This window comes from Primulina eburnea, chromosome 9 (assembly GCF_022965805.1).
Source record: "Primulina eburnea isolate SZY01 chromosome 9, ASM2296580v1, whole genome shotgun sequence".
Lineage (NCBI taxonomy): Eukaryota > Viridiplantae > Streptophyta > Magnoliopsida > Lamiales > Gesneriaceae > Primulina > Primulina eburnea.
In genome coordinates, this window is record NC_133109.1 from 17765734 (window position 1) to 17789926 (window position 24193).

The 24193-nt window shown below is 39.4% G+C and overlaps 2 protein-coding genes across 2 annotated transcripts; one reads left to right on the forward strand and one right to left on the reverse strand.

Moving 5' to 3' along the window:
• Window positions 1–7827: 7827 nt before the first annotated feature.
• On the forward strand, window positions 7828–8878 carry LOC140840443 (uncharacterized). Its single transcript, XM_073207637.1, has 5 exons — window positions 7828–7935; window positions 8007–8124; window positions 8278–8435; window positions 8514–8634; window positions 8720–8878. Exons 1-5 carry the CDS (start codon window positions 7853–7855, stop codon window positions 8771–8773), a joined length of 534 nt encoding a protein of 177 aa, XP_073063738.1. The 5' UTR covers window positions 7828–7852; the 3' UTR covers window positions 8774–8878.
• A 1874-nt stretch (window positions 8879–10752) lies between these two features.
• Window positions 10753–22421, reverse strand: LOC140840773 (uncharacterized). Its single transcript, XM_073207938.1, has 10 exons — window positions 22016–22421; window positions 21752–21856; window positions 21563–21691; window positions 21220–21448; window positions 20938–21079; window positions 20589–20837; window positions 19950–20470; window positions 11424–12030; window positions 11148–11269; window positions 10753–10801 (listed from the first exon to the last, which is right to left on the reverse strand). Exons 1-10 carry the CDS (start codon window positions 22419–22421, stop codon window positions 10753–10755), a joined length of 2559 nt encoding a protein of 852 aa, XP_073064039.1.
• Window positions 22422–24193: the final 1772 nt, after the last annotated feature.

Here is a 24193-nt window from a genome sequence, read left to right on the forward strand (position 1 = left end):
TCGTCTATAATCATATCGATTATCACCAATAAATCATAATAATCCTCATCAAATCATTTCGGATTAACAGGATATATTTCTCGGGCCTTACATTTCTCCCCCTCTTAGATATGAGTTCGTCCTCGAACTCACAGGTAATCACTTCAGATATATCAGAAGAAAATGCATACAGAGTTTTAAATCAAAACTCTCATCCTACTGAATCCATTCTGAAATCTCTTTCTTGTATCAATCTCTGATTTCAAATCTGGAATAAGACTTCATGAAGTATATTATCATAATACTTCTCAATTTAATTCTGACAAAATCAATCTTGCCATGTTGGTTATACAACATCCGTATAAACCACTCCATAGTCTATAATGATTCAATACAGCCAACCATCATCAAATCTGCTGCTCTCGATCTAGGACATATTCAATCCTAGACCTCAAATACCAATCATCATCATCCGATGTTGGTTTATGACATCTGTTCTTTCTGAACTATCTTCATCTTCCGTCGAATTTTCTTCAAAAGAAATCTGCAGTATTCACTGTATACCGTCTCATCTATAACTATCTCATTACCCATCTGATAAGCTGATAGCTATTGTCACGTCATGATAATAAGTCATATCAATTAGTGCTAACATCCAGCACTAAAGCTGTACAAAAATGTTCCAATATCTGGCTAATACATTCTGACAGTCTGCCAATCTGTAAAACAATCTAAGAGAGAGTTCATGATATATTCTATCACGAATACAAACTCAAGCAACATTACAATCTGACATAATCTACTATGGCATTCTGATCTTTCTGACCACTTTTCTGACATCGATCTGTGTCATTTGGTCATGTTTGTACGTTATCTGGTACAAACTGATAGATATAGATTGAACAATCTGTCAATCACAATCATATCATATCTCAATCTGAAAAAAATGGCGGTAATTTCATTACGAAAGCCATAGAAATGTACTCCCATTTCTATTTAGAACTATACAATTCTATAATAAATCTTCTGAGTTCTATCTTTCTATCTTTTCTGTTAGCGATTTAGACATATCAGTACAATTTCTGTCAACATTTCAATACATTTCTGTTATAACTGATCTCATCTGTCTATATCACAACTATCTGTTCGAATACAATACAGTATTAATCATCAGACTGAACACTGAATCCATGACTGTAAGCTTCTGACAATATCTGTCCTTTCTGATTCGAACTATTTGATATACACAAATCAGTTAATAACATAAATTAAAGAGGAAATACCTATCTGGTACTCGGCTCTAACTATCACTATCAAGCTTTGCTGTACAATTCTGACACATCTGATATCACAGAATAATCAGTCTCATACAACATACACAATCACATATCTGTTACTCTGATCGACACTCTGTTCTGACTATCGATATTGAGTTCTAAATATTCTAATCAGCTTTTTTTTTTTTTAAAGTACTATCGATTCGAAATCAGCTCTGGTTCGGACTGTACAATATAATCTTTATTGTCTACTATCTGTCTCAATCAGGATTCAAAATTTCAACAATTTCTAAGATCAGTTCAAGACTAAAATCAATCTCTCTGATTGGAATCAGATCTGAAGTCTTATCAGAGAAAACATCGAGAACTTTCTTATCATTGGTAAATCAGGCAATGATAGACTCAACTTCAGTAAATCAACTGAATACATAAGGAGTCATTCTGCTCCTTTCTGTAATAGTCGAGTCATAGCTAGTACGAATATCAAAGGAATTCTCAGTCTAGAATTCTTATCGTACAATATCCATCTCTTGATCATCTCAGGTCTGATTCTTACCATCTTTTGGAATTAATCTATGGTAGCTTCGTACTTGATCAGCATATCAATATTAGTAATGCAGTTCCAAAATCATAGAACACCAGTACAACACAAGCTACTACACTATCTAACTCGATCTCATTCTCATCCTACTGTAGTATACAAGATCTAACAGAAATCACTGATACCAGATCTTTTCCCAAAGGAAAGGAAACAAATACTACAGTAAATATGGACTCAACAGATAATGCATACATCAATGCAAATCCTTCAGAACTAAAAGTATGTGAAGTACCAATATCCCTCAATACATATGCAAGAAAATCAAACAAATCAGTTACCTGCAACATCATCATCTGGTGCTTCCTTAGCCTGTTCCTCGGTCAAAGCAAATACTCTGGCCTGCTGTCTAGGAGACTGACCAACTGTCTGGCTTCCTCCTGGCCTCTGCTGTGACTGAGATGGTGCTGGCTGAAATGAAGGAACGGCAGCTGATCGTCTACTCCACTGTGCCGCTGATCCCGCGGATTCAGCTCCCTGGAATCTTTGGGAATCCCTCTGTGGACATACTCTGGCAAAATGTCCCTGTTTTTTGCAGAAGTGACAACAACCAAGTACTACTTGGCATTGCTCAGTGGAATGTCTCCCTCCACAATTTCCGCAGTAAACGCCAGTATAACTCTGCTGAGAACCACTAGAGCTAGAAGAACTACCGCCAGACTTCTTAAACTGCTTTCCTCTAGCCTTCAGAAAATCTTTCGTTCCACCACTGCTACTGCCACTCTCGAATCGGGGAGGTGGTTGCGGTGGTCTCGACACTGGAGGAACAAATTCAGCTCCTCTCTGCCTTATCAGGCCTGCTTCAGCGCCCTTTGCTCTATTCATGGCATCAGCAAAGTTATTCGGTCGTCCTGTGTTCACCAATGTAAAAATATCGGGATTCAAGCCATTGATGAACTGATCAGCAACGGCTTCGTCATTTCCAGCAACATGTGGAGCAAACTTCAACAAGGTAGAGAACTTGGTCACATATTCTTCAATGTTCAGCTGACCTTGTCTCAAATTGGCAAACTCCACCCCCTTGTCTTTTCTGTACGATATTGGGAAGAATCTCTGATAAAACTCTGTTTTAAACACATCCCAAGTAATAATCGTACCTCGTTGCTCCAAGGCCCTCTTCATTGTAATCCACCAGCTTTGTGCAACATCCAGCAATTGGTGTCCAATCAATTTAATCCGGCGCTCATCGCTGTACTCCAGTGAATCAAACAGCAACTCAATGCTACCTAACCAACTCTCACACTCGACTGATGTCTCAGTACCCGTCAGAGTGGGTGGTTTGAATGACTGAAACCTCTTCAGCAAGGTTTCCATTGGAGTCGGTGTTACATCCATTGGAGGATTCGATGTACTACCCTGTTCTGGAATTCGTCTAGGAGGCATATCTGAAACTCAAAAGGATTAGTAATCCAATCCAGCACATCTGTTTCAATTCAGTCTCTCCTCTGATCATCTTACTGCTGATCGAGAATCAGTTCAGATTCGTTCCCAATAATACATATTACAAATCAAATTAGATAAGTCAAGTAACATGTATTATATAAAGCAGTACGCATGCTAGCATTCACGAGCAAGGAAAGAAAATTCAATCTACCCCGCTCACTAGCCTCTTCTATCTCAATCTCAAGAATCTACAGTTCTAGTACCTACGGCTCTGATACCACCTGTTGTGGGGACCCGGACGCTAATCAAGTTCTTAATCATTATTGGGACTAATTAATCAATTATAAAATAGGGTCTAAAATTTTTTTAAAATACAAAGCGGAAACGTAATGTAATTTCCTAAAATTACATATTAAACTTAAACATACAAATCTTGCGTTATCTACAAGAATTCAACTAGGTTCAACTACATATCAGTGCTGAATCCTATGTTGCTTCGAAGCCCGGATCTCCACGCTATCTAATCTTCTCTCATCCTCTTCTTGACCCTGATCCAGCCCCACCTTCTGGACATGTCGCGCATATGCGCCGAACCTTCTGGACATGTCGCGCATATGCGCGCATTGCTTCGCGCACGTGCGCCATGGCTTCGGCCCTTCTCATTATTTGATGTATTTTCTCGTCTTTTCCGGTCCGATCTGTTTCGTCTATAATCATATCGATTATCACCAATAAATCATAATAATCCTCATCAAATCATTTCGGATTAACAGGATATATTTCTCGGGCCTTACATCGTCGTACTCTATCCATCCAGGGAGTTCGAAGATGTACAAAGATCTGCAGTTATTGTATTGGTGGCCGGGAATGAAGAGGAATATCAGACGTTTTGTATCCGAGTGTCTGACTTGTCAGTTAGTGAAGGCGGAGCATCAGAGGCCAGCAGGTTTGCTCAAGCCTCTTCCCATTCCCGAGTGGAAGTGGGAGAATGTTACCATGGACTTCGTGACCGGTTTGTCGAAGTCAGTCAGAGGATCAAATCCTATCTGGGTGATTGTAGATCGTCTTATCAAATCAGCGCACTTCTTGCCCATTAAAATGACTTTCACCATGATTCAGTATGCAGAGTTGTATATCAAGGAGATAGTCCGACTTCATGGTATCCCAGTTTCTAGCGTATCTGACAGAGAACCTAGATTCATTTCCGCATTCTGGAAGAGTTTGCATTCGGCAGTGGGTACAAAGTTGCTGTTTAGCACAGCTTTCCACCCTCAGATAGATGGGCAGTCAGAGCGAGTTATTCAAATTTTGGAGGATCTTCTCCGTGCTTGTGTGATTGATTTATCTGGGATTAGAATGTAAGGGGTGAGTATTTTGGAGAAATACTCAGTAAATGGGGGCCGATCGTGCATGACAATTATCGATGATATACATACGAATAACTTATCATAATTTCAATATTAAGCATGTTGAATCAAATCTATCTTCTAATTAAAAGTGTGAATACTTGTTTGCAACAACCATTGTGATTTTACCCTTTTACCCATAATTCTTCCTTAAGTGTTCCCCTTAAATTGTGATTTTACACTTTCACCCTTATTATGTAAATTCAACACACCATTTCCCAATCGCTTCTTCCCTCACACTAGACATGTCAAAACGGGCTGGCGGGGCGGGCCGACCCGCCACCCGCCGCAACCCGCCATTAGGCGGGGCGGGGCGGGCCGGCCCGCATTTTGGCGGGCCTCTAAATGGCCAACCCAACCCAACCCACCTTGGGCCGCGGGTTAGGCGGGCCGACCCGCTTTTTTTTTTAAAATAAAAAAATGATAAACATTAATCTAGTAAACATAGAAGAAAAATATATTTCAATCAAATAGTTTCATAAAATACTTAAAAACATTGAAATAAGAAATTAAGAAAGCATACAACATAATCCATAAAAAGCAAAGTGATTAAACCAAACATGAAGATTGAGACGTGGAAGAGAACATAAAGTCAAGAAAAGAGACAATTGTAAATTTTATAAAATATTATCTGTTCAACAATACACATAATTAGCAAACCTCCATCGGGTTCAAAAAATTTCACTCCAACTCGTCGGATTTCAAACGAAACCGCTCTTGGGTTCACAAACACCTGCTATGGTTAAAAATTATTTTTAGCTTCATGAATAAAATTTACAGAGATTCAGATTTTACCAGAGTGAGTGATGGAGGCGAGGCCCATGAGAAAAATAAAAAATAAATAAGATAAGAGAGTGATGTAGGCGCATGAGACTTATTACAATTTTTATATAAAACTTAAAAATGTATAATTCTACATTAATTTGGCGGGCTTTGGCGGGCCAGCCCGCCCCGTTTGGGCCCGACCCGTCTTGACCCGCAACCCAAACGGGCTCAACCCATTTGGCCCGCCTCCAGACGGGCTGCTATTTTATCAACCCAACCCACTCAATTTTTATAGCGGGGCGGGCCGGCCCGACGGGCCTAACCCAATTTGACAAGTATACCTCACACCCCCACTTTCCCTTTCCGTCTCTTCTTCCCTTACACCAAACTCCTACGCTATTTCATTTTGCTTTGCACAATCTGATTCCAAACAAATACAGTTATTTAATTTCGATTATCTACACCGGCTATTTTCCGTCCGTGGTGGAATCTTTCTGATCATCGGTTGTTTTATATTTCAAGAGACCTATTTTTGCGTTGTTCGCCGTGAATTCTTGCATTCCATTGACGATTCCCCGTAAGGAGTTTTCCAATTCCAATGATGCTATTTTCCCCGTAAGGATTTTTTTCATGCTTTTTATGCTATTTTTTTGATTAGTTTATCAATTTTGTACTACATTTCATTCCTTCATTTCAGTTGTTGTTTTGTGTATTTACTTCAGTGTCTTGTGGGTTCAATTGAAACTATTAGCATATCGATTGGATTAGAGGCACATGACAAGTACAGCGCTGCTAAATCAGTTGCTACGTCGAATTCATCATCTCATCCACACAGATTTGCTTATTCAATGTCAAATTTCCCTTAATATTTTTAAGCCCATGTTGCTTTATTTTATATTTGTTTTTATATATTTTGGTAGTTTCTTCTCTGAGGGTGCTGAGCAATTGCCGCACAAGATACCTTTGTATGCAACATTGGTACGCAAGCCTTTTCTGCTCAAGTTTTATTCTGCTTAACTTAGATGCTACTTACTTATATTTATTCTCTTGGAATGTGCTTATATGTGTTGAGACATTCTACGTTCTTATGGCCACTATGGTGTTTGTATATTCTGTTTGCTGGTATATTACTCATCGTCTAAACAATGAAGTTTTGTTTGAAAACCATAGCAATAAATTGAGACCAAAAATGCATATAAGCTGGCCAATATGTAGTCTCACTTAGATTTTTGGGGATTTTGTTAAGATATGTAGTTTCAGAACACCTATTAGGTTATTACCATTCAAGTTGCGGAAATTGAATAAACTTACACTATCAAATTTTCATGGAGCATATATCTGGGATTAGAATATCTGAGAATATTAAATCAATCACTTGTAACTTCGATTTGGCATGATTTAATTATTGCTCATTAATTATCTTATGGGTTTGGTGCCACTGGGAGGACACTTTTTAAAGGTATAACATCAATCAATGAATGTGGATGAAATTAGGCCACAATTACCATTTATATTGTAAAGCTAAGTTGTGTCAGGGACATGACTTCCTGTGGGTGGTGCACATATTACCTTAAATGTTCTAGGGATGGAACTGATTCACGCAATATTGTTTTCTTGTGTGAGTGCATTACTATTAATTTAGCAGTGGGGTGACCATTAGGGTTGATGAAATACGGATTGGTAGTTTTTTTTTTATTAAAACATGAAATGAACCATTTTTTTAGATTTTGATTGGCTCAATAACGTGACTGCATCAATTTCGTGATTTTAAACAACTGTGTTGTTATCAATGTTTTTCTATTTCAATGTTCCAGTTTATATATGTAGAGTGACTTGAATCTTGATAAGTAGTACTTTATTTCCTCCTGCATATAATTGATTTATTTGAATTGATTTGGCAATTCCAATTTCCTCATCAATTAATTCCAATTTGCTCATCCACATAAAAGTTCACCATGGGCTAAACACCTTCACTTAACTCATCCAAAAAGTTTGCATTTAACATTTTTCTCAATGCGCATTTAGTTTTTTTTTTTTTGTAAAATATTTCATTTTCGTATGATCATTTTAATATTGTAACATTTTGCATTTCTCCCTCAATAATATAACGAAGTAGCTAATAGGTTCACACAAATCAATCTCCTCTTACTCCATGATTGTCACTATTGTGATACGATATAATATCTCGAAATTATTTTTATCAACATGTTGTTATTCGAAGGAAATAGCTCTAAGGCTACCGCTAATATGCCGTCAGAATCAAACTACCAAGGTATAATTTTTTCTTTATAGGCTACTATGAGCCTCACCGATCGTATTCAAAACTCAATCGTGTCTTTCTGCAATCTTAAAATGAATATATATAATGGTATTGTCATAAAATATTTATAATTTACTTATGTTATATTCATGAATAATTTGGGCCATCCTCTTCTTAATAAACCATGATTTCTTCAGTTGCAGTCAACATTTATAACGGGAATGCTGCACAACCAAAATGTAACGAAGCAGAAAGAATAAACTTATGGTACGTACAAGATCCTCATTCTTTTTGCATTATGAGTTATTTTCTGTTGTTAAACAAATTTCTTTGGCTAGGTTGGAACATATTATGGGAAAACAAAGTTTGAATAGACTATGGGCGGCAAAATCAATCAAACAATGTGAGGAAATCGAACTAGAGCAATTGATGGATAAGAAAATTTCTTTGAAGCATGTACAAGCAATATTATATCTCGGTATATGGTTTCCAAAATAAATTACATAAGATGATGCTACTAAATATAATATAAATATATAATTGAATATGTACATGTAAATGATATTATGTAATACACATAAAAATTAAAGTTTTATTCTTTTCTCACAGAACATGCATTACTGGTTTAAGACAACTATATGTGAGATTGAGAATAAATCAAAACCATGGTATGAAGCTTGTGCCAGTTGTCTCAAAGCAATCATCAAAACAGCGAAACGAATAAGTAGTGCAAATTGCACAAAACAACCTGTTCAAATTATGCAAAGGTATGAATCATATTCTCATATGTTGTAGTGATGTTAAAAAATTATACTTACATTTTTATGCCATGTGAATTTCATTAGGTATCGTTTAACGATGACAGTGCAAGATAATGACACATCAACAAGACTTACGTTATTTGAAGATGTTGCCTCAAATTTTATTGGTTGCTCAGTGAATGAATATATTGAATTACTCAATAAGGTATACATAATTGTAATTGTAAATCCTATTGTCAAGTTCCCAAATGTTTATTATTTAACTTCCAATGGAAACTATATAATAACAGGAACTGGATGAGAAAAAATTTCTCAATGCTCTAGACAACTCAATCAAGGAATAGTATATGTTTCTTTTCAAGATGGATCAAGAAATTGTTAAACAGAAAAAAGAACTGTCTATAGTAGTGGAAGGCTTCCAAAGGCCGTTCCTAGATATCTACGACACCAAACAGGGCAGCCGGTTTCCAAGGAACACAAAAGGGGAAAAAAAATCACCAAATCCTATGACTATGTTAGATGACATACAAGTATCAAAGCATGCATAAGATGAAAATTTTGAAATCGATATTGACAAGAAAATATCTGCATTTACTCAAAGAAGAAGACGTGTTTTGAAGCAGAAGTTAAAGTGATCAGCTTGAAAAATTATCTATATCAATAGTGATTAGCATTTAAGAGGAAAAATATGGAATAGTTCTTAATTATTTGGCATCAGGAGTATTATATGAATGATTCCTTTTAAACATATTTGGTGTATTTTCACATTTGTAGTATTACATCAATTAATTTTTACAAGAATATTGGTTTTTTTTTTCATTTGTATTTCTTCGTACATTACTCACGTGCGTTGCACGTGCTTTTTCCTAGTACTAACAAAAATACGAATATAGCACTGAAAATCATCTCATTTTCTATGGTTTTACTGATCAGTCCCCTATATGTTACTCCTCTAAGCGGCGAGGCCAAAGGAATGGTTATTATAACCCACCACATCAGGGTCTAAACAAAGCATATCAAAGTCCGGAATTTCCTTTACCGTTTCTAAATCAAATCATTACAGTGCATTTCAAATACTCAACATGCTTTCAAATAATATAACTGATATAGAACAACGAATAGTTCAGGGGATTTCATACTAAATGGAGAAATGAATATATCATGCCGATCGAATTTTCACAGCCATATTATTTTCGAAATAGATCATGCTCACTTAAAAAGAAAATAAGTGTGCCATTTTATATAATAATATCCAAAAACCCTTACGAAGAAATACATATATCAAAAGCCCACTTACAGTTTGGATTAGAATGCTAGGAGGACGTTCCCAAAAGAACTTCGTTCGAACAAGGTTGAGGTAGAGCTTCGACTAGGCTGTTGAAAATGCTAAAGTTCAAATTCTTGAAGTTGTGGGGAGGGAGTCTGCTTCTTATATAGGCTTGAATAATCAACTATAAAAGTAAGCCCTGTATCACTTCAAGAATGTCGCTGATTGCTTAATCAAAGTGATGATTGCACTTTTCTCTCCCGAATGAATGTGGCCTCTTCTTGATTCAAGATACACACCCGAGATTCATGCTGAATGGAGAGTGATTTCGGTTTCCTTAAGTTGTAAATGGAGAGTCCAAGATTTGTGCACTTTAATTCCTCCTCTCATAATGCATGGTCTTCACATTCTCCCCTCCTTAATGTATGTTTCGTCCTCGAAACTTGGATTAACTTGTCCTCCGAAAAGGTAGGGATATTGGTTTCTTATTTTCTCTTCGAGTTCCAACTGGCTTCTCTTTCGGTATGATTAGACCATTGTACTTTGACGTATGGAATCGTTCGTTGTCTTAGTACTTGGTCCTTGGTATCCACGATTCGGATCGGGACTTCCTTATACGTAAGTCTTTCATTCAAGTCTCCATCGATTAAGAGTGGTTCAGCTTCAAGGATGTGGCTTGGATCCGAAACATATCTTCTTAGTTGAGAAATATGGAAGACATTATGAATTATAGACATATTCGGTGGGAGTGCCAATCTGTATGCAAGTGTTCCCACTTTCTCCAGAATTTCAAAAGGTCCAACATATCTGGGGTTCAGTTTCCGGGTCTGTTGAATCGAACCACACCTTTCATTGGTGAAACTTTCACGTATGCTTTATCTCCTGTTATGAATTCTACTGGTCTTCTTTTCAGATCAGCCCAACTTTTCTGTCGGTCTTGTGCAACTTTAAGTCTCTCCTTGATTATAGCGATTTTATCCACTATTTCCTGTATCAACTGGGGTCCAGTGATAGATTTTCTCCTACTTCATCCCAATAAAGTGGCGACCGGCATTTTCACCCATACAGAGCTTCATACGGCGCCATTCCAATGCTGCTGTGATAACTGTTATTGTAAATGAACTCAATTAAAGGCAGATGTTCATTCCAATTACCACTGAAGTCTAGAGCACATGCTCTCAGCATATCTTCTAGAGTTTGAATTGTCCTCTCTGTTTGGCCATCGGTCTGAGGATGATAGGCCGTACTGAGAGTGACCTTAGTTCTCATGGCTTGCTGGAAGCTCTTCCAAAAACGAGATACAAACCTAGGATCTCTATCGGATATTATGCTAGCTGAGACTCCATGAATTGTACGATATTATCCATGTACAATGTAGCTAGCGTCTCCAAATTATAGTTCATGCGGACATGTAAGAAATGCGCAGATTTTGTGAGTCTATCTACGATTACCTAGATGCCATCATGACTTTGTCTAGACCTTGGTAATCTGACAACAAAGTCCATGGAAATATGTTCCCATTTCCATTGTGGAATTTCGAGAGGTTGAAGAAGTCCTCCAGGTCTTTGGTGCTCTGCTTTGACTTGTTGGTAAACAAGACACTTGGAAACAAATGTCGCAACATCCTTTTTCATTCCACTCCACCATAAATTCTTCTTCAGGTCTCTGTACATCTTGGTACTGCTAGGATGGACTGAAAATTTTGATTTATGTGCTTCAGACATTACTTCTTGTCGAAGGTTGTCGATGTCTGATACGCACAATCGTCCTTTCATCCACAAGATTCCCTTGTTATCCATCTTGAAATTCGGTGCTTTACCTTCTTTACATTGCTCTTTCAGTTTCACCAAAGCGGAATCTCTATCTTGATTTATCTTGATTGTATCTCGAAGGCATGGTTGTGCTGAAAGTGATGCAAGGATCACCTTACTCGTATTCTTTTGACTTAAAGCATCTGCTATCTTGTTTGTTTTGCCTGGATGGTAGCTGATCGTCAGTCTTTGCCTCATATTTAATTCCTTTTGGGTGAACAAGTATTTGAGGCTCTGGTGGTCCGTGAAGATTTCGCACTTGGATACATAGAGATAATGTCTCCATATCTTCAAAGCAAAGACGACTGCTGCTAGTTCGAGGTCGTGAGTGGGGTAATTTCGTTCATGTAGTTTCAACTGCCTAGATGCATAGGCAATCACTCTTCCTTCTTGCATGAGTACACATCCCAACCCTTCCTTCGATGCATCACTATAGACGATGAAGTCCTTGTCTTCAGTGGGCAAGACTAACACTGGTGTAGTTGCGAGCTTTTCTTTCAGTGTCTGAAAACTTTTCTCGCAACTGTCATCCCAAATGAATTTAGAATTCTTTTGAGTAAGTTTTGTCAGTGGTACGTGTGACACCTCTGACCCGTTTCAAATAAAATAACAGCGGAAATTAAAATTTTCTTGAAGAAGGAAGGGTAAAAGTTCTTGACATAAAAATCTTTACAAACAAAGTAAATACATGATCAATGAAATGATAAAACTAAAATACAAAATATCATTTTTATGATCATGTCCAACATGCCATCAAAATATCTTCTTCCTTCCATCTTTGGTATGCATATGACTCCGGCCCACAATCAACGTCCCGGCCCGTCGCTCTTATCTGCATCACATGAAATAACTGAAATGAGTATAAAACTCAGCAAGTGGAATTCTTACATAGCAATTGATACATAGTATACTCTGAAAATCATGACTTTGATAACATTAAATACCATCAACTCTAAAATATGAATAACATAGCAATATAACAAAAAGATGGTATTTCTCTTTTATCTGTTGGATTGATATCTATATAGTATCTCTGTCTCTTACCTATATCCCATCGATATAAATCGATAACTCTGAGGGATATAAGCCTATGGTCGTTGATCAACTAATTGCATGCAATCTCTAACTATGTATCTATCAATCCATAAATCATTTGAATTCTCTCTTTGGCATTTTATCATACACTTTGAATACACTATTCTCTTGTAATTCCCTTTTTAAACAATTGAGGCATATACAAGCCTCTACTATACAACACAATGAGTCAATACATACTATGAATCAAATGGAAGGGAATAGCATAATAAAACTCTTGAAATACAATACATATACTTTCATGTGAGCACAAGGAATGAAATTCCACTTACAACCAATAGAACACTTGAATCTAAACTCTTGGTACACCACCTACAACAATAAGCCATAAATTACACCATCAACATCTCAATAATCATAAACCCATATCAATTAATCCATAAACCAACACCATCAACAAACTCATAACATCTCTCACACCAAAACCAAAGAATAACTGTACCAAAATGCTTACCTTAACTCCTAGAATCCAAGAGAACGTTGCTCTCACAACAATAATCCAACTAGGAGCTTAAAGGCACAAAATGAAGGAAATGTAAGAACCCTAGCTCCAAGGAGAGAAAAATCGAGAATGAGGGGAAAAGAATGAGGAAAAGTAACCCAACTCATCCAATTATATCACTTAAAACTCGAAACACGCTTCTATTATTCATGCACCGCGGGTGCGCTCCAACATACACCGCAAGTGCGCTATGCCTTCGGCATTCCAACCAAAAATCAGAAAAAGTCGACCGCGGGTGCAATGCAAAATGGACCGTGGGTGCGCTCTTGCTTCAGCCCAATACACCGATGGTGCGCTACACACAGCACCGCGGGTGCGCTGAGGCTACGGGAAAACAAACAAAATTCTAGAGCATGAGACCGCGGGTGCGGTGCTATCCTTGACTGCGGGTGCGGTCCCCTCTGCATCCAGCAACCAACTCTACGCAAAAAAGATCGAATCGAAACTCTGATACAATACAACTACACATCAACTAATATCAACAACACCACAAAACAATAATAACCAACTATACTATAACCCATAAACACAACTCTTAACATCTAAACCAATAATCCATAAACATACGAAAACTTAAACCGTACCGTTCACCAGGCTTGGCTATTACAATCTCCTCTCCTTAAGGGAATTTCATCCTCGAAATTGACGTCACTGCGCAAACAACTCAGGATATTTCTCTTTCATCTCGTCCTCTGGTTCTGACGTGGCTTCTTCGATCAAATGATTCCTCCAAAGGACTTTAACGATGCCGATCTCCTTGTTTCGCAACACTTTAACTTTGCGATCCAGAATCTGAACCGGAATCTCTTGATAAGTCAAATTCGGCGTCAAATCCAATGGCTCAGTGGTGAAGGAACATGGGAAGGATTCGCAATATACTTCCTGAGCATTGATACATGAAAAACATTGTGAACTCGATCAAGATCTGACGGTAGGGCTAACCTCTAAGCTCGATCACCAACTCTGTCCAAGATCTCAAATGGCCCATTAAAGCTCGGACTCAACTTTCCCTTCTTGCCAAACGGCATCACACCCTTGAGAGGTGCTATCTTCAAGAACACATGGTTGCCCACCTCAAACTGCAACGGCCTACGACGCACATCAGCATAACTCTTCTGTCTCGACTGTGCTGTCTTCATCCTCTCTCGAATAACCGCAACAACATCAGCTGTCTGTTGGACCAACTCTGGACCCAACATCTTCCTCTCACCAATCTCGTCCCAATACAAGGGCGATCTATACTTTCTGCCATAAAGTGCTTCATACCACGGTTCCATGCCAATCGTCGCTTGGTAACTGTTATTGTACGTGAACTCAACAAGAGGCAATTTGGAATCCCAGCTACCATGATAATCGATAGTACAAGCTCTGAGCATATCCTCTAGAGTCTGAATAACTCTCTCTGATTGTCAGTCACTCTGGGGTGATATGCTGTACTGAATGCTAACCGTGAACACATAGCCCTGTGCAAACTCTTCCAAAACTCTGAAGTAAATCTAGGGTCACGATCAGACACGATCGACACATGAACACCATGAAGTCTAACAATCTCTGCTATGTACTCTTCGGCATACTGGTTCATGGAATACGTCGTCTTGACTGGGAGAAAATGCGCTGACTTGGTCAACCGATCAATAATAACCCAAATAGAGTTAAAACCTTTCTGCGTCCTGGGAAGACCAGTCACGAAATCCATCGTAATGTGCTCCCATTTCCATTGAGTAATTGGCAATGACAACAATGTCCCAGCAGGTCTCTGGTGCTCAATTTTCAGCTGCTGACAAGTTAGGCACTGAGAAATAAACATGGCAATATCTTTCTTCATACCTGGCCACCAATAGAGTCTACGAAGATCCTAATACATCTTGGTGCTGCCTGGATGTATCGAATATGGCGCGGTATGTGCCTCTGTCAAGACGTCTCGCCGAATATCATCACCAGCAGGAATACATATACGGCCTCTGAAAGTCACCAAACCATCTCCATTCAACCGAAACTCTGAATTATCTCTCTCCTCTGCTCTAGCTCTCAACTCTATCAACTATGAATCGATGCTTGCTCTCTACGGATAATGTCCGTCAATGTAGCCCGAATGACCAACGCTGAAAAGCGAGCAATGGTTCCTAGGAACCACCAAAGCTATCTCCTCTCTCTGCAAGTCTAACAACAACGGCTGCTGAATCATCGAACTCAAAGAAAAACTCAACTTACGGCTCAAAGCATCCGCTACAACATTTGCTTTACCTGGGTGGTAATTGATCGTAACATCATAGTCTTTGACAAGCTCTAACCACCGTCTCTGTCGCATATTGAGTTCCTTCTGAGAAAACAAATACTTCAAACTCTTGTGGTCCGTGAAGATTTCACACTTTTCGCCATACAAATAATGTCTCCAAATTTTCAGGGCGAAAACCACAGCTGTCAGCTCCAAGTCGTGCGTAGGATAAATTTTTCTCGTAGTCTTTCAACTGGCAAGAAGCATAGGCTATGACTTTCCCACGTTGCATCAGCAGTGCACCAAGACCCTTCTTCGACGCATCGGTATAAACAACAAAGTCATCTGAACCACTGGGCAATGCAAGTACCGGAGCTGTCGTCAACTTATCTTTCAACTCTTGAAATCCACTTTGGCAATCTTTGGACCACTCGAACTTCACAGTATTCCTCGTCAGATTGGTTAGCGGTAGGGCAATCTTGGAAAAATCTGAAATGAAACGACGATAATAACCCGCCAAACCAAGAAAACTGCGTACCTCTGATACAGTGGTAGGGATAGGCCATTTCTGAATCGCCTTAATTTTCGTTGGATCAACAGCTATACCATCCTTCGAGACAACATGTCCTAAGAAAGAAATCTGCTCCAACCAGAACTCACACTTCTTCAACTTAGCATACAACCTATTCTCTCTCAACAACTGAAAAACAACTTTGAGATGCTCTGCATGAAGCTCTCTGGTCTTGGAATAGATCAAAATGTCGCCGATAAAAACAATGAAAAAGCTATCCAAATACGGCTTGAACATTGGGTTCATCAGATCCATGAAGACTGAAGGAGCATTAGTCAGACCAAAAGACATCACAAGAAATTCATAATGACCGTACCTGGTCCGAAACGCCGTCTTAGGGATATCAGACTCCCTAACTTTCAACTGATAATAGCCAGATCGCAGATCAATCTTCGAAAACACTGTAGCCCCATGCAGCTGAACAAACAAATCATCTATCCGTGCCAACGAATACTTATTCTTGATCGTCACTTTGTTGATCTCTCTATAATCAATGCAAAGACGCAATGATCCAGTCTTTCTTCTTGACGAAAAGAACCGGAGCTCCCCAAGGCAAAGAACTCGGCCGAATGAAACCTTTATCCAAAAGATCTTGCAACTGCGTCTTCAAATCTTTCATCTCTGTAGGGGCCATTCTGTACGGAGCCTTGGAAATAGGAACCGTACCTGGAACTAGATCAATCACAAACTCCACATCTCTGTCCGGCGGTAAACCCGGCACATCATCCTCAAAAACATCAGGAAAATCTCTCACCAAATCAATATCATCAATATTCAACTTAACCATTCTATCCACATCAACAATCGAAGCCAAAAACCCATCACAACCTCTAAACAACAACCTCTTAGCCTCAAGACACGAAATAAAAGGAAGGACCAGCGAAGTACCTGCACCGGCGAGCATACCTTCCTTATTGCCATCATCTGCAAATTTAACCGTCTTAGCAACGCAATCAATCACTGCACGATAGGTTGAAAGCCAATCCATGCCAAGAATAATATCAAACGCAACCATCGGGATAACAATCAAATCAGCATAAACCACCCGCTCATCAATTTGAACAGAGCACGCATACAAAATAGATGTCGGGCACAACACATTCCCCGAAGGCAAAACAACATTGAACTGGAGGGGAAGAACATAAGGAACTATACCCAAAGATCTCAAAAATAGTTCAGACATAAAAGAATGAGTAGCACCTGTATCAATCAATGTCGTAGCTACTCTGCCTGAAATTAAAATAGTGCTAGAGATCACAGAAGAATCATGGTTTATACCTTCCTTCGTCATGGTAAATATGCGACCCTGCACCTTCTCTTTACTCGCTCCTCTTGGACAGTCTTTAGCAATATGGCCTGCAGTGCCACATCGATAGCAAGTATGAGTACTGAATCTGCACTCTCCCCAATGATGTCTACTGCACTTGGGACACAAAGGCTTCTCTGGATCAAATGGAACTGCCGGTGGTTTAGGACTCGGCTTTATCTTTCCTTTCCCCTTGAAACGATCCTTTCCTCTTTGACTTGAACCCTGGCCTCTCTGAGCAATGGCCTGCTGTCTCGCTTGTCTTTCTCTAGCAATATCTTTCTCATCTTGCTCGGCCAACAAAGCCTTAGCCACAATCTCTTTGAATGTCACAGCCTTCGACATGTTGTTATCCCTCCGGATCTCTTCTCTAAGGCCTCTAATGAAATGAGCACCTTTATCTTTGTCGTTGGAAGAAATATACGGGGCAAACAGACAGCCCTCCTCGAACTTCAGAATATACTCATCGAAATTCATACCTCCTTGACGAAGATCCAAGAACTCAGTCACCTTCCTAGCTCGAAGTGCGTCTGGGAAGTACTTGTCATAAAACAGATCAGTGAACTCTTGCCACTTCAATGCTGGAACATCAACACCAACCTTAGTAGCATTCCACCAAATGCGTGCAGCCTTGACTAACATGAACACTGCACAACTGATTATGTCCTTGTCTTCATAGTTGAGATGATAGAAAATCGCCTCAAGAGCTTTGATCCACTCTACGGCCACCAACGGATCAATGCTTCCTGCAAATTCAGGCGGATCCATCCTCTTGAAAGTAGTAAAGATCCCATCTGTTCCCACTGCCTGAGCCACTTGGCCTCTACCCTCTCCTCTACCTTGGCATGTGTACCTTGCATACGGAGCAACTGTTGGATCTGCTCACTATGGACCTTGGCTTGCTCTTTCAACAACTTGCCAAACTCATCGACAACTCTAGAGGAAGAACTATCCTCACCCTCTACGGCTTTCCTCTTAGGAGGCATAACTCCTACAATGTGTTCACACAAAACAAATCAATAGATAACAATGAATAGATGTAGAAGAAGACATACCCGGACAGTTGAAAGTAGACAAAGTCATATGCATTGGTCCGAAGAACGGAGCTCTAATACCACTAAATGTGACACCTCTGACCCGTTTAAAATAAAATAACAGCGGAAATTAAAATTTTCTTGAAGAAGGAAGGGTAAAAGTTCTTGACATAAAAATCTTTACAAACAAAGTAAATACATGATAAATGAAATGATAAAACCAAAATACAAAATATCATTTTTATGATCATGTCCAAAATGCTATCAAAATATCTTCTTCCTTCCATCTTTGGTATGCATATGACTCCGGCCCACAATCAACGTCCCGGCCCATCGCTCTTATCTACATCACATGAAATAACTGAAATGAGTATAAAACTCAGCAAGTGGAACTCTTACATAGCAATGGATACATAGTATACTCTGAAAATCATGACTTTGAAAACATTAAATACCATCAACTCTAAAACATGAATAACATAGCAATATAACAATAAGATGGTATTTCTCTTTTCTCTGTTGGATTGATATCTATATAGTATCTCTGTCTCTTACCTATATCTCATCGATATAAATCGATAACTCTGAGGGATATAAGCCTATGGTCGTTGATCAACTAATTGCATGCAATCTATAACTATGTATCTATCAATCCATAAATCATTTGAATTCTCTCTTTGGTATTTTATCAAACACTTTGAATACACTATTCTCTTGTATTCTCTTTTTAAACAATTGAGTCATATACAAGCCTCTACTATACAACACAATGAGTCAATACATACTATGAATCAAATGGAAGGGAATAGCATAATAAAACTCTTGAAATACAATACATATACTTTCATGTGAGCACAAGGAATGAAATTCCACTTACAACCAATAAACACTTGAATCTAACTCTTGGTACACCACCTACAACAATAAGCCATAAATTACACCATCAACATCTCAATAATCATAAACCAATATCAATTAATCCATAAAACCAACACCATCAACAAACCCATAAAATCTCTAACACCAAAACCAAAGAATAACTATACCAAAATGCTTACCTTAACTCCTAGAATCCAAGAGAACCTTGCTCTCACAACAATAATCCAACTAGGAGCTTGAATCAAAGGCACAAAATGAAGGAAATGTAAGAACCCTATCTCCAAGGAGAGAAAAATCGAGAATGAGGGGAAAGGAATGAGGAAAAGTAACCCAACTCATCCAATTATATCACTTAAAACTCGAAACACGCTTCTAATATTCATGCACCGCGGGTGCGCTCCAACATACACCGCAGGTGCGCTATGCCTTCGGCATTCCAACCAAAAATAAAAAACGTCGACCGCGGGTGCGCTGCAAAATGGACCGCGGGTGCGCTCTTGCTTCGGCCAATACACCGCTGGTGCGCTACACACAGCACCGTGGGTGCGCTGAGGCTACGGGAAAACAACCAAAATTCTGGAGCATGAGACCACAGGTGCGGTGCTATCCTTGTCCGCGGGTGCGGTGGTCCCCTCTGCATCCAACAACCAACTCTACGCAACAAAGATCGAATCGAAACTCTGATACAATACAACTATACATCAACTAATATCAACAACACCACAAAACAACAATAACCAACTATACTATAACCCATAAACACAACTCTTAACATCGAAACCAATAATCCATAAACATACGAAAACTTAAACCGTACCGTTCACCAGGCTTGGCTATTACAGTACGGATAAGGAAGAGAAGCCTTCGACGAATTTCCTATAATAGCCTGCCAGTCCAAGATAGCTTCTAATGTTGGTGACATTCTTCGGTGTCGGCCAATCTAGAATTGCCTCCACCTTCTCCGGATCCACTGATACTCCTGCTTTAGATCTCACATGACCTAAAAATGACACACTGCTTAGCCAGAATTCACATTTCTTGAACTTGGCGTAGAGTTCCTTCTCCCTTAAAGTTTGTAGAGTGAGGCGGAGATGCTCTTCGTGATCTTCTTTTCTGGGAGAATAGACAAGGATGTCATCAATGAACACTACTATGAACCGATCCAGGAACGGCTTGAATACTCTGTTCATTAGGTCCATAAAGGCCGCTGGCGCGTTCGTCAGACCAAAGAGCATCACTGTGAACTCGTAGTGCCCATATCTTGTCCGAAAGGCCGTCTTTGGGATGTCTTCCGCCCTGACTTTCAATTGATGGTAGCCTGTTCTCAAATCCAATTTGGAAAATACTGCGGCTCCCTTAAGCTGATCAAACAGGTCATCTATTCTCGGAAGAGGTACTTGTTCTTGATAGTAATCTTATTCAATACCCTATAGTTGATGCACAACCTCATGCTCCCATTCTTTTTTTGACAAAAAGTACTGGAGCTCTCCATATAGACGCACTTGGTCGAATTTGCTTTTTGTCTAGCAATTCTTGAAGTTGCTTCTTTAGCTCCTTAAGTTCAGCTGGTGCCATTCTGTAAGGTGCCTTGGAGATGGGTGCCGCTCCGGGCATTAGATCGATTTCGAACACAATTTCGCGATCCGGGATTGTCCCTGGTAGTTCCTCTGGAAAGACGTCCGGGAATTCCCGCAGTATGGGGATATCCTTTGGTTTAAGTTCAATTTCCTACTTCATTTTGCTGATCATTGCTATGTAGATATCTTCTCCAGATTTCATGTCTTTCCATGCTTGGGTTGCAGAAAGAAGTTACTTCAGTTCCTTGTACTTGCCATGGTACACGACCTCTTTTTGGTCCGGGGTTCGGAGTTCGATATTCTTCATTCGGCAATCTACTAATGCATGATTCTTGGATAACCAATCCATTCTTAGGATGACGTCGAACTCCACCATGTTCAGTTGTATCAATTCTGCTGGGAATAGGTGTTCATTGATACAAATTTTGCACTTTCGGTGCACTCTATGTGTTTCGATTGTCTTACTAGTAGGAGTTGCTACCCTAAAGGGTTCGACTAGTATCTCAGGTGTAAGTCCTAGTTTCTTAGTGAACCTTTTAGATATAAATGAGTGAGTAGCACCACTGTCAAACAACACATAAGCTGGCATTTCATTGACAAAAATGGTACCTGACACGACATCATTTGCATCCTCTGCTTCTTCTTGGGTTATTGCAAACACATGAGCGTTGGGCTTATTCTCCTTTGTCTTGTTGGGGTTAGCATCAACACTTGGCTTGGTACCCCTCTTCAATTGCTCGGGACAATTAGCAATTTGATGCCCTAATTTCCCACAATTGAAACATGCCCCAGTCTGTCTGTGTCATTCTCCAGAATGACGACTATTACATTTGGAACACATCTTTAGTTCTTGGTAGGTTGGGTGGCATGAAGCACCTTTGAATGACCCATTGGACTGATTGGGTCTCTTGAATGGTTGTTTCCCTTGAGATGATTGTCCAGTAAGAGGCCGTTTATTCTTGTTGTCATCCTCACGACGCTTGATGTCTGTCTCAGCTCTTATTGCTGCTCCCATTAAATCAGCAAAGCTTGTAGGTTGGTAAACATCTAAGGATGACTAAATACGGCTACTCAATCCCTTCTTGTATCTGTGCATCTTCAGAACTTCATCTGCCATGATTGTCGGGGCATAGGTTACAAGTTCATTGAATCGGGAGGTGTAATCTACCACTGAAATGTTTGGAGTTTGGGAGAAGTTTTCAAACTCACTCAACTTCTGCAACCTGACCTCGGCGGGAAAGTACTGCTTGAGGAATGCGTCTCGAAAGCGCTACCATGTGACTGGTCCGGTAGCTGTCATTGCTGGAGAGACTGTTTCCCACCACTTACTTGCTTTGCCTTCAAGGAAAGGCACTATCACATCCACTCTGAGTGCATTGGGTATCTCAAGCAGTAGCATCTGTGTTTCCACGTTTTTTAGCCAGTTTTGGCCTAGCTCGGGATCTGCGTCCCCTTGAAATGTTGGGCACCTGTTTTTGTGGAGGGACTCGTAATGGAACTTGATCTCGCCCTGTGGTGGAGGTTGGGGTTGCTGATTAGCATTGAGGTTTCCCAAACCTTGGATAGTTGTTGCCACTATGGTGGCTATAGCCATCAAATCTGCTTGGCTCAGGCCCACTCTGGGAGGTAGTGGCAGTGGATTTCCGTCAGGATTCGTATTTCCATTATTATCGTTGCGGTTGTTAGTGTTTGCGTACCGCGGGTTGCGATTGTTTCGTGGTGGTCTTCCGGCCATTTCCTACAAGAGCACAAGTTTCTAAGATATTTGTTGGCTAACATATATATGAATTAATCATGAACTGAAATTGACCATTGATATAATCAAATAAACTTTTATTGATTCAAACGAAAGGGAAGCAATACAAATAAAAGTTTTTAGGAAACAAGAAAAGAAAGGACAGGAAATTCATGAGAAAGCAAATGGACTATAAACCCTAATTACAATTAGTCACGACACTAAATCCATAATCATCTAAAATCTAGCCATATCCTACTGCTTCGTCTTCAATCGGCTCTTCTATCGGTTCCATTTCAGGTGCTAAGTCGATAAGGACATCCAGAAGTTGTTGAACCTGATTTAGCAAGTGTTCGTTATACATAGTCAGATGTTGTACCGAACCTTGCAACTCTTAAATGATCAATGCATCTTGCTGATGCCGTTGGACTGCTATAAAAGACGTCTGCTCCTAAAGGGCATTGAGATGAGCTTTATGTTCCTCTAGCTCGTGCTTTTCTTCTTGCAGCTTATGTAATGTCGCAATCAATTTCCCGTTGTCTTTCTGCTCTAGTGAGAGGGATGCTCGAAGGTCATTAATAATGAGGTCCTTGTCGGGGACGGGTATAACACTCATGCGTGCCGTGGTCCGACTGCGAGGCATAGAAGAATTTGAAGCCATTTCCTGAAATCAAAAGAAAGAAAATTGAAAGGCTCAGAATAAGTTCAATTGTATAGAGCAGAAGGCAATAAAATGCATGCATAGAATTTATCAAGAATTTTCCAAAAATAGAAATTTTCTAGATATGCACATGGACGGAAAGCACATGTCGGGAGTATTCTAGAACAATCGATGGAATCGAATTTGGAGTTTCGTACGAAAAGTTATAGGCTCTACGAAACTTTCATAAACCAGCAAAAACGCGGTTTCGGAGGTCTAAACGATGGAATTTTGCGATTTGGACCACTACCTCACGACATAGTCGTGAAAATCGCTCGTTGAGCCATTTCGGAGGGGTTTGCTATGTATTTCTTTGTAACTTAAACTTTGTATAAGTATTTCATTACATGCGTCTATGTGTGTCAAATCATTTTCGGAAAATGCTATTATATATTTTATAAAATCTCGATCGATGTACGATATGTTCTTCTATTTTCGATGTTCTTTGATTCTGCTGAGTTCATTCAAAAATTCCGATAAGTGTTGTTTGATACATTTGATTCTGTGGTGCACTGTTATGACTCGAGTGGGATATGGAACGACGATTGTAAATTATATATGGCCCCCATCAGTGGGTATAAAACTGAGTTTCGGCCCCCATCAGTGGGTATAAAACTGAGTTTCGGCCCCCATCAGTGGGTATAAACTGTGTTTCGGCCCTCATCAGTAGGTATAAACTGTGTTCCGGTCCCTATCAGTGGGTATAAAACTATGTTTTGATCTCACCCCTTAGAGGACTAACATATTGGGGACAATTTGACCATGGAATACGAGATGACTAACAGTATTTCGTTTGTTCTGATTCGTTCTGTTCTGAATTGTCTGATAATCTCTATTTCGCATTCGATTCCGATTTTGATCTGATATAAGATACTATGTTTTTAAAATCAGTTTGCAATACGGGTTTTAAATTATATTTATATGTATTTGTGGTAATCGATCGGCCCCCACTTGCTGATTGTTTTCCAAACACTCACCCCTTGCATTTCTCCCCAGATAAGATGTGTGGGCATTAAGTTTGGGTTATTAAAATGTTAAGCGCTAACTTTAAATATCTAGGACCTTGAAATAT

What these genes read in the sequence shown, in the direction of transcription:
- LOC140840443 (XM_073207637.1), top strand. Translation starts at nt 7,853, where the DNA reads ATGATTTCTTCAGTTGCAGTCAACATTTATAACGGGAATGCTGCACAA. An exon ending in GCAGAAAGAATAAACTTATG is followed by an intron (nt 7,936 to 8,006) that starts GTACGTACAAGA and finishes TTCTTTGGCTAG; the next exon opens with GTTGGAACATATTATGGGAA. An exon ending in CCTGTTCAAATTATGCAAAG is followed by an intron (nt 8,436 to 8,513) that starts GTATGAATCATA and finishes GAATTTCATTAG; the next exon opens with GTATCGTTTAACGATGACAG.
- LOC140840773 (XM_073207938.1), bottom strand. Translation starts at nt 22,421, where the DNA reads ATGGCCGGAAGACCACCACGAAACAATCGCAACCCGCGGTACGCAAAC. An exon ending in CACTCATTTATATCTAAAAG is followed by an intron (nt 21,080 to 21,219) that starts GTTCACTAAGAA and finishes TATTCCCAGCAG; the next exon opens with AATTGATACAACTGAACATG. An exon ending in AAAGTCATGATGGCATCTAG is followed by an intron (nt 10,802 to 11,147) that starts GTAATCGTAGAT and finishes TTACAATAACAG; the next exon opens with TTATCACAGCAGCATTGGAA.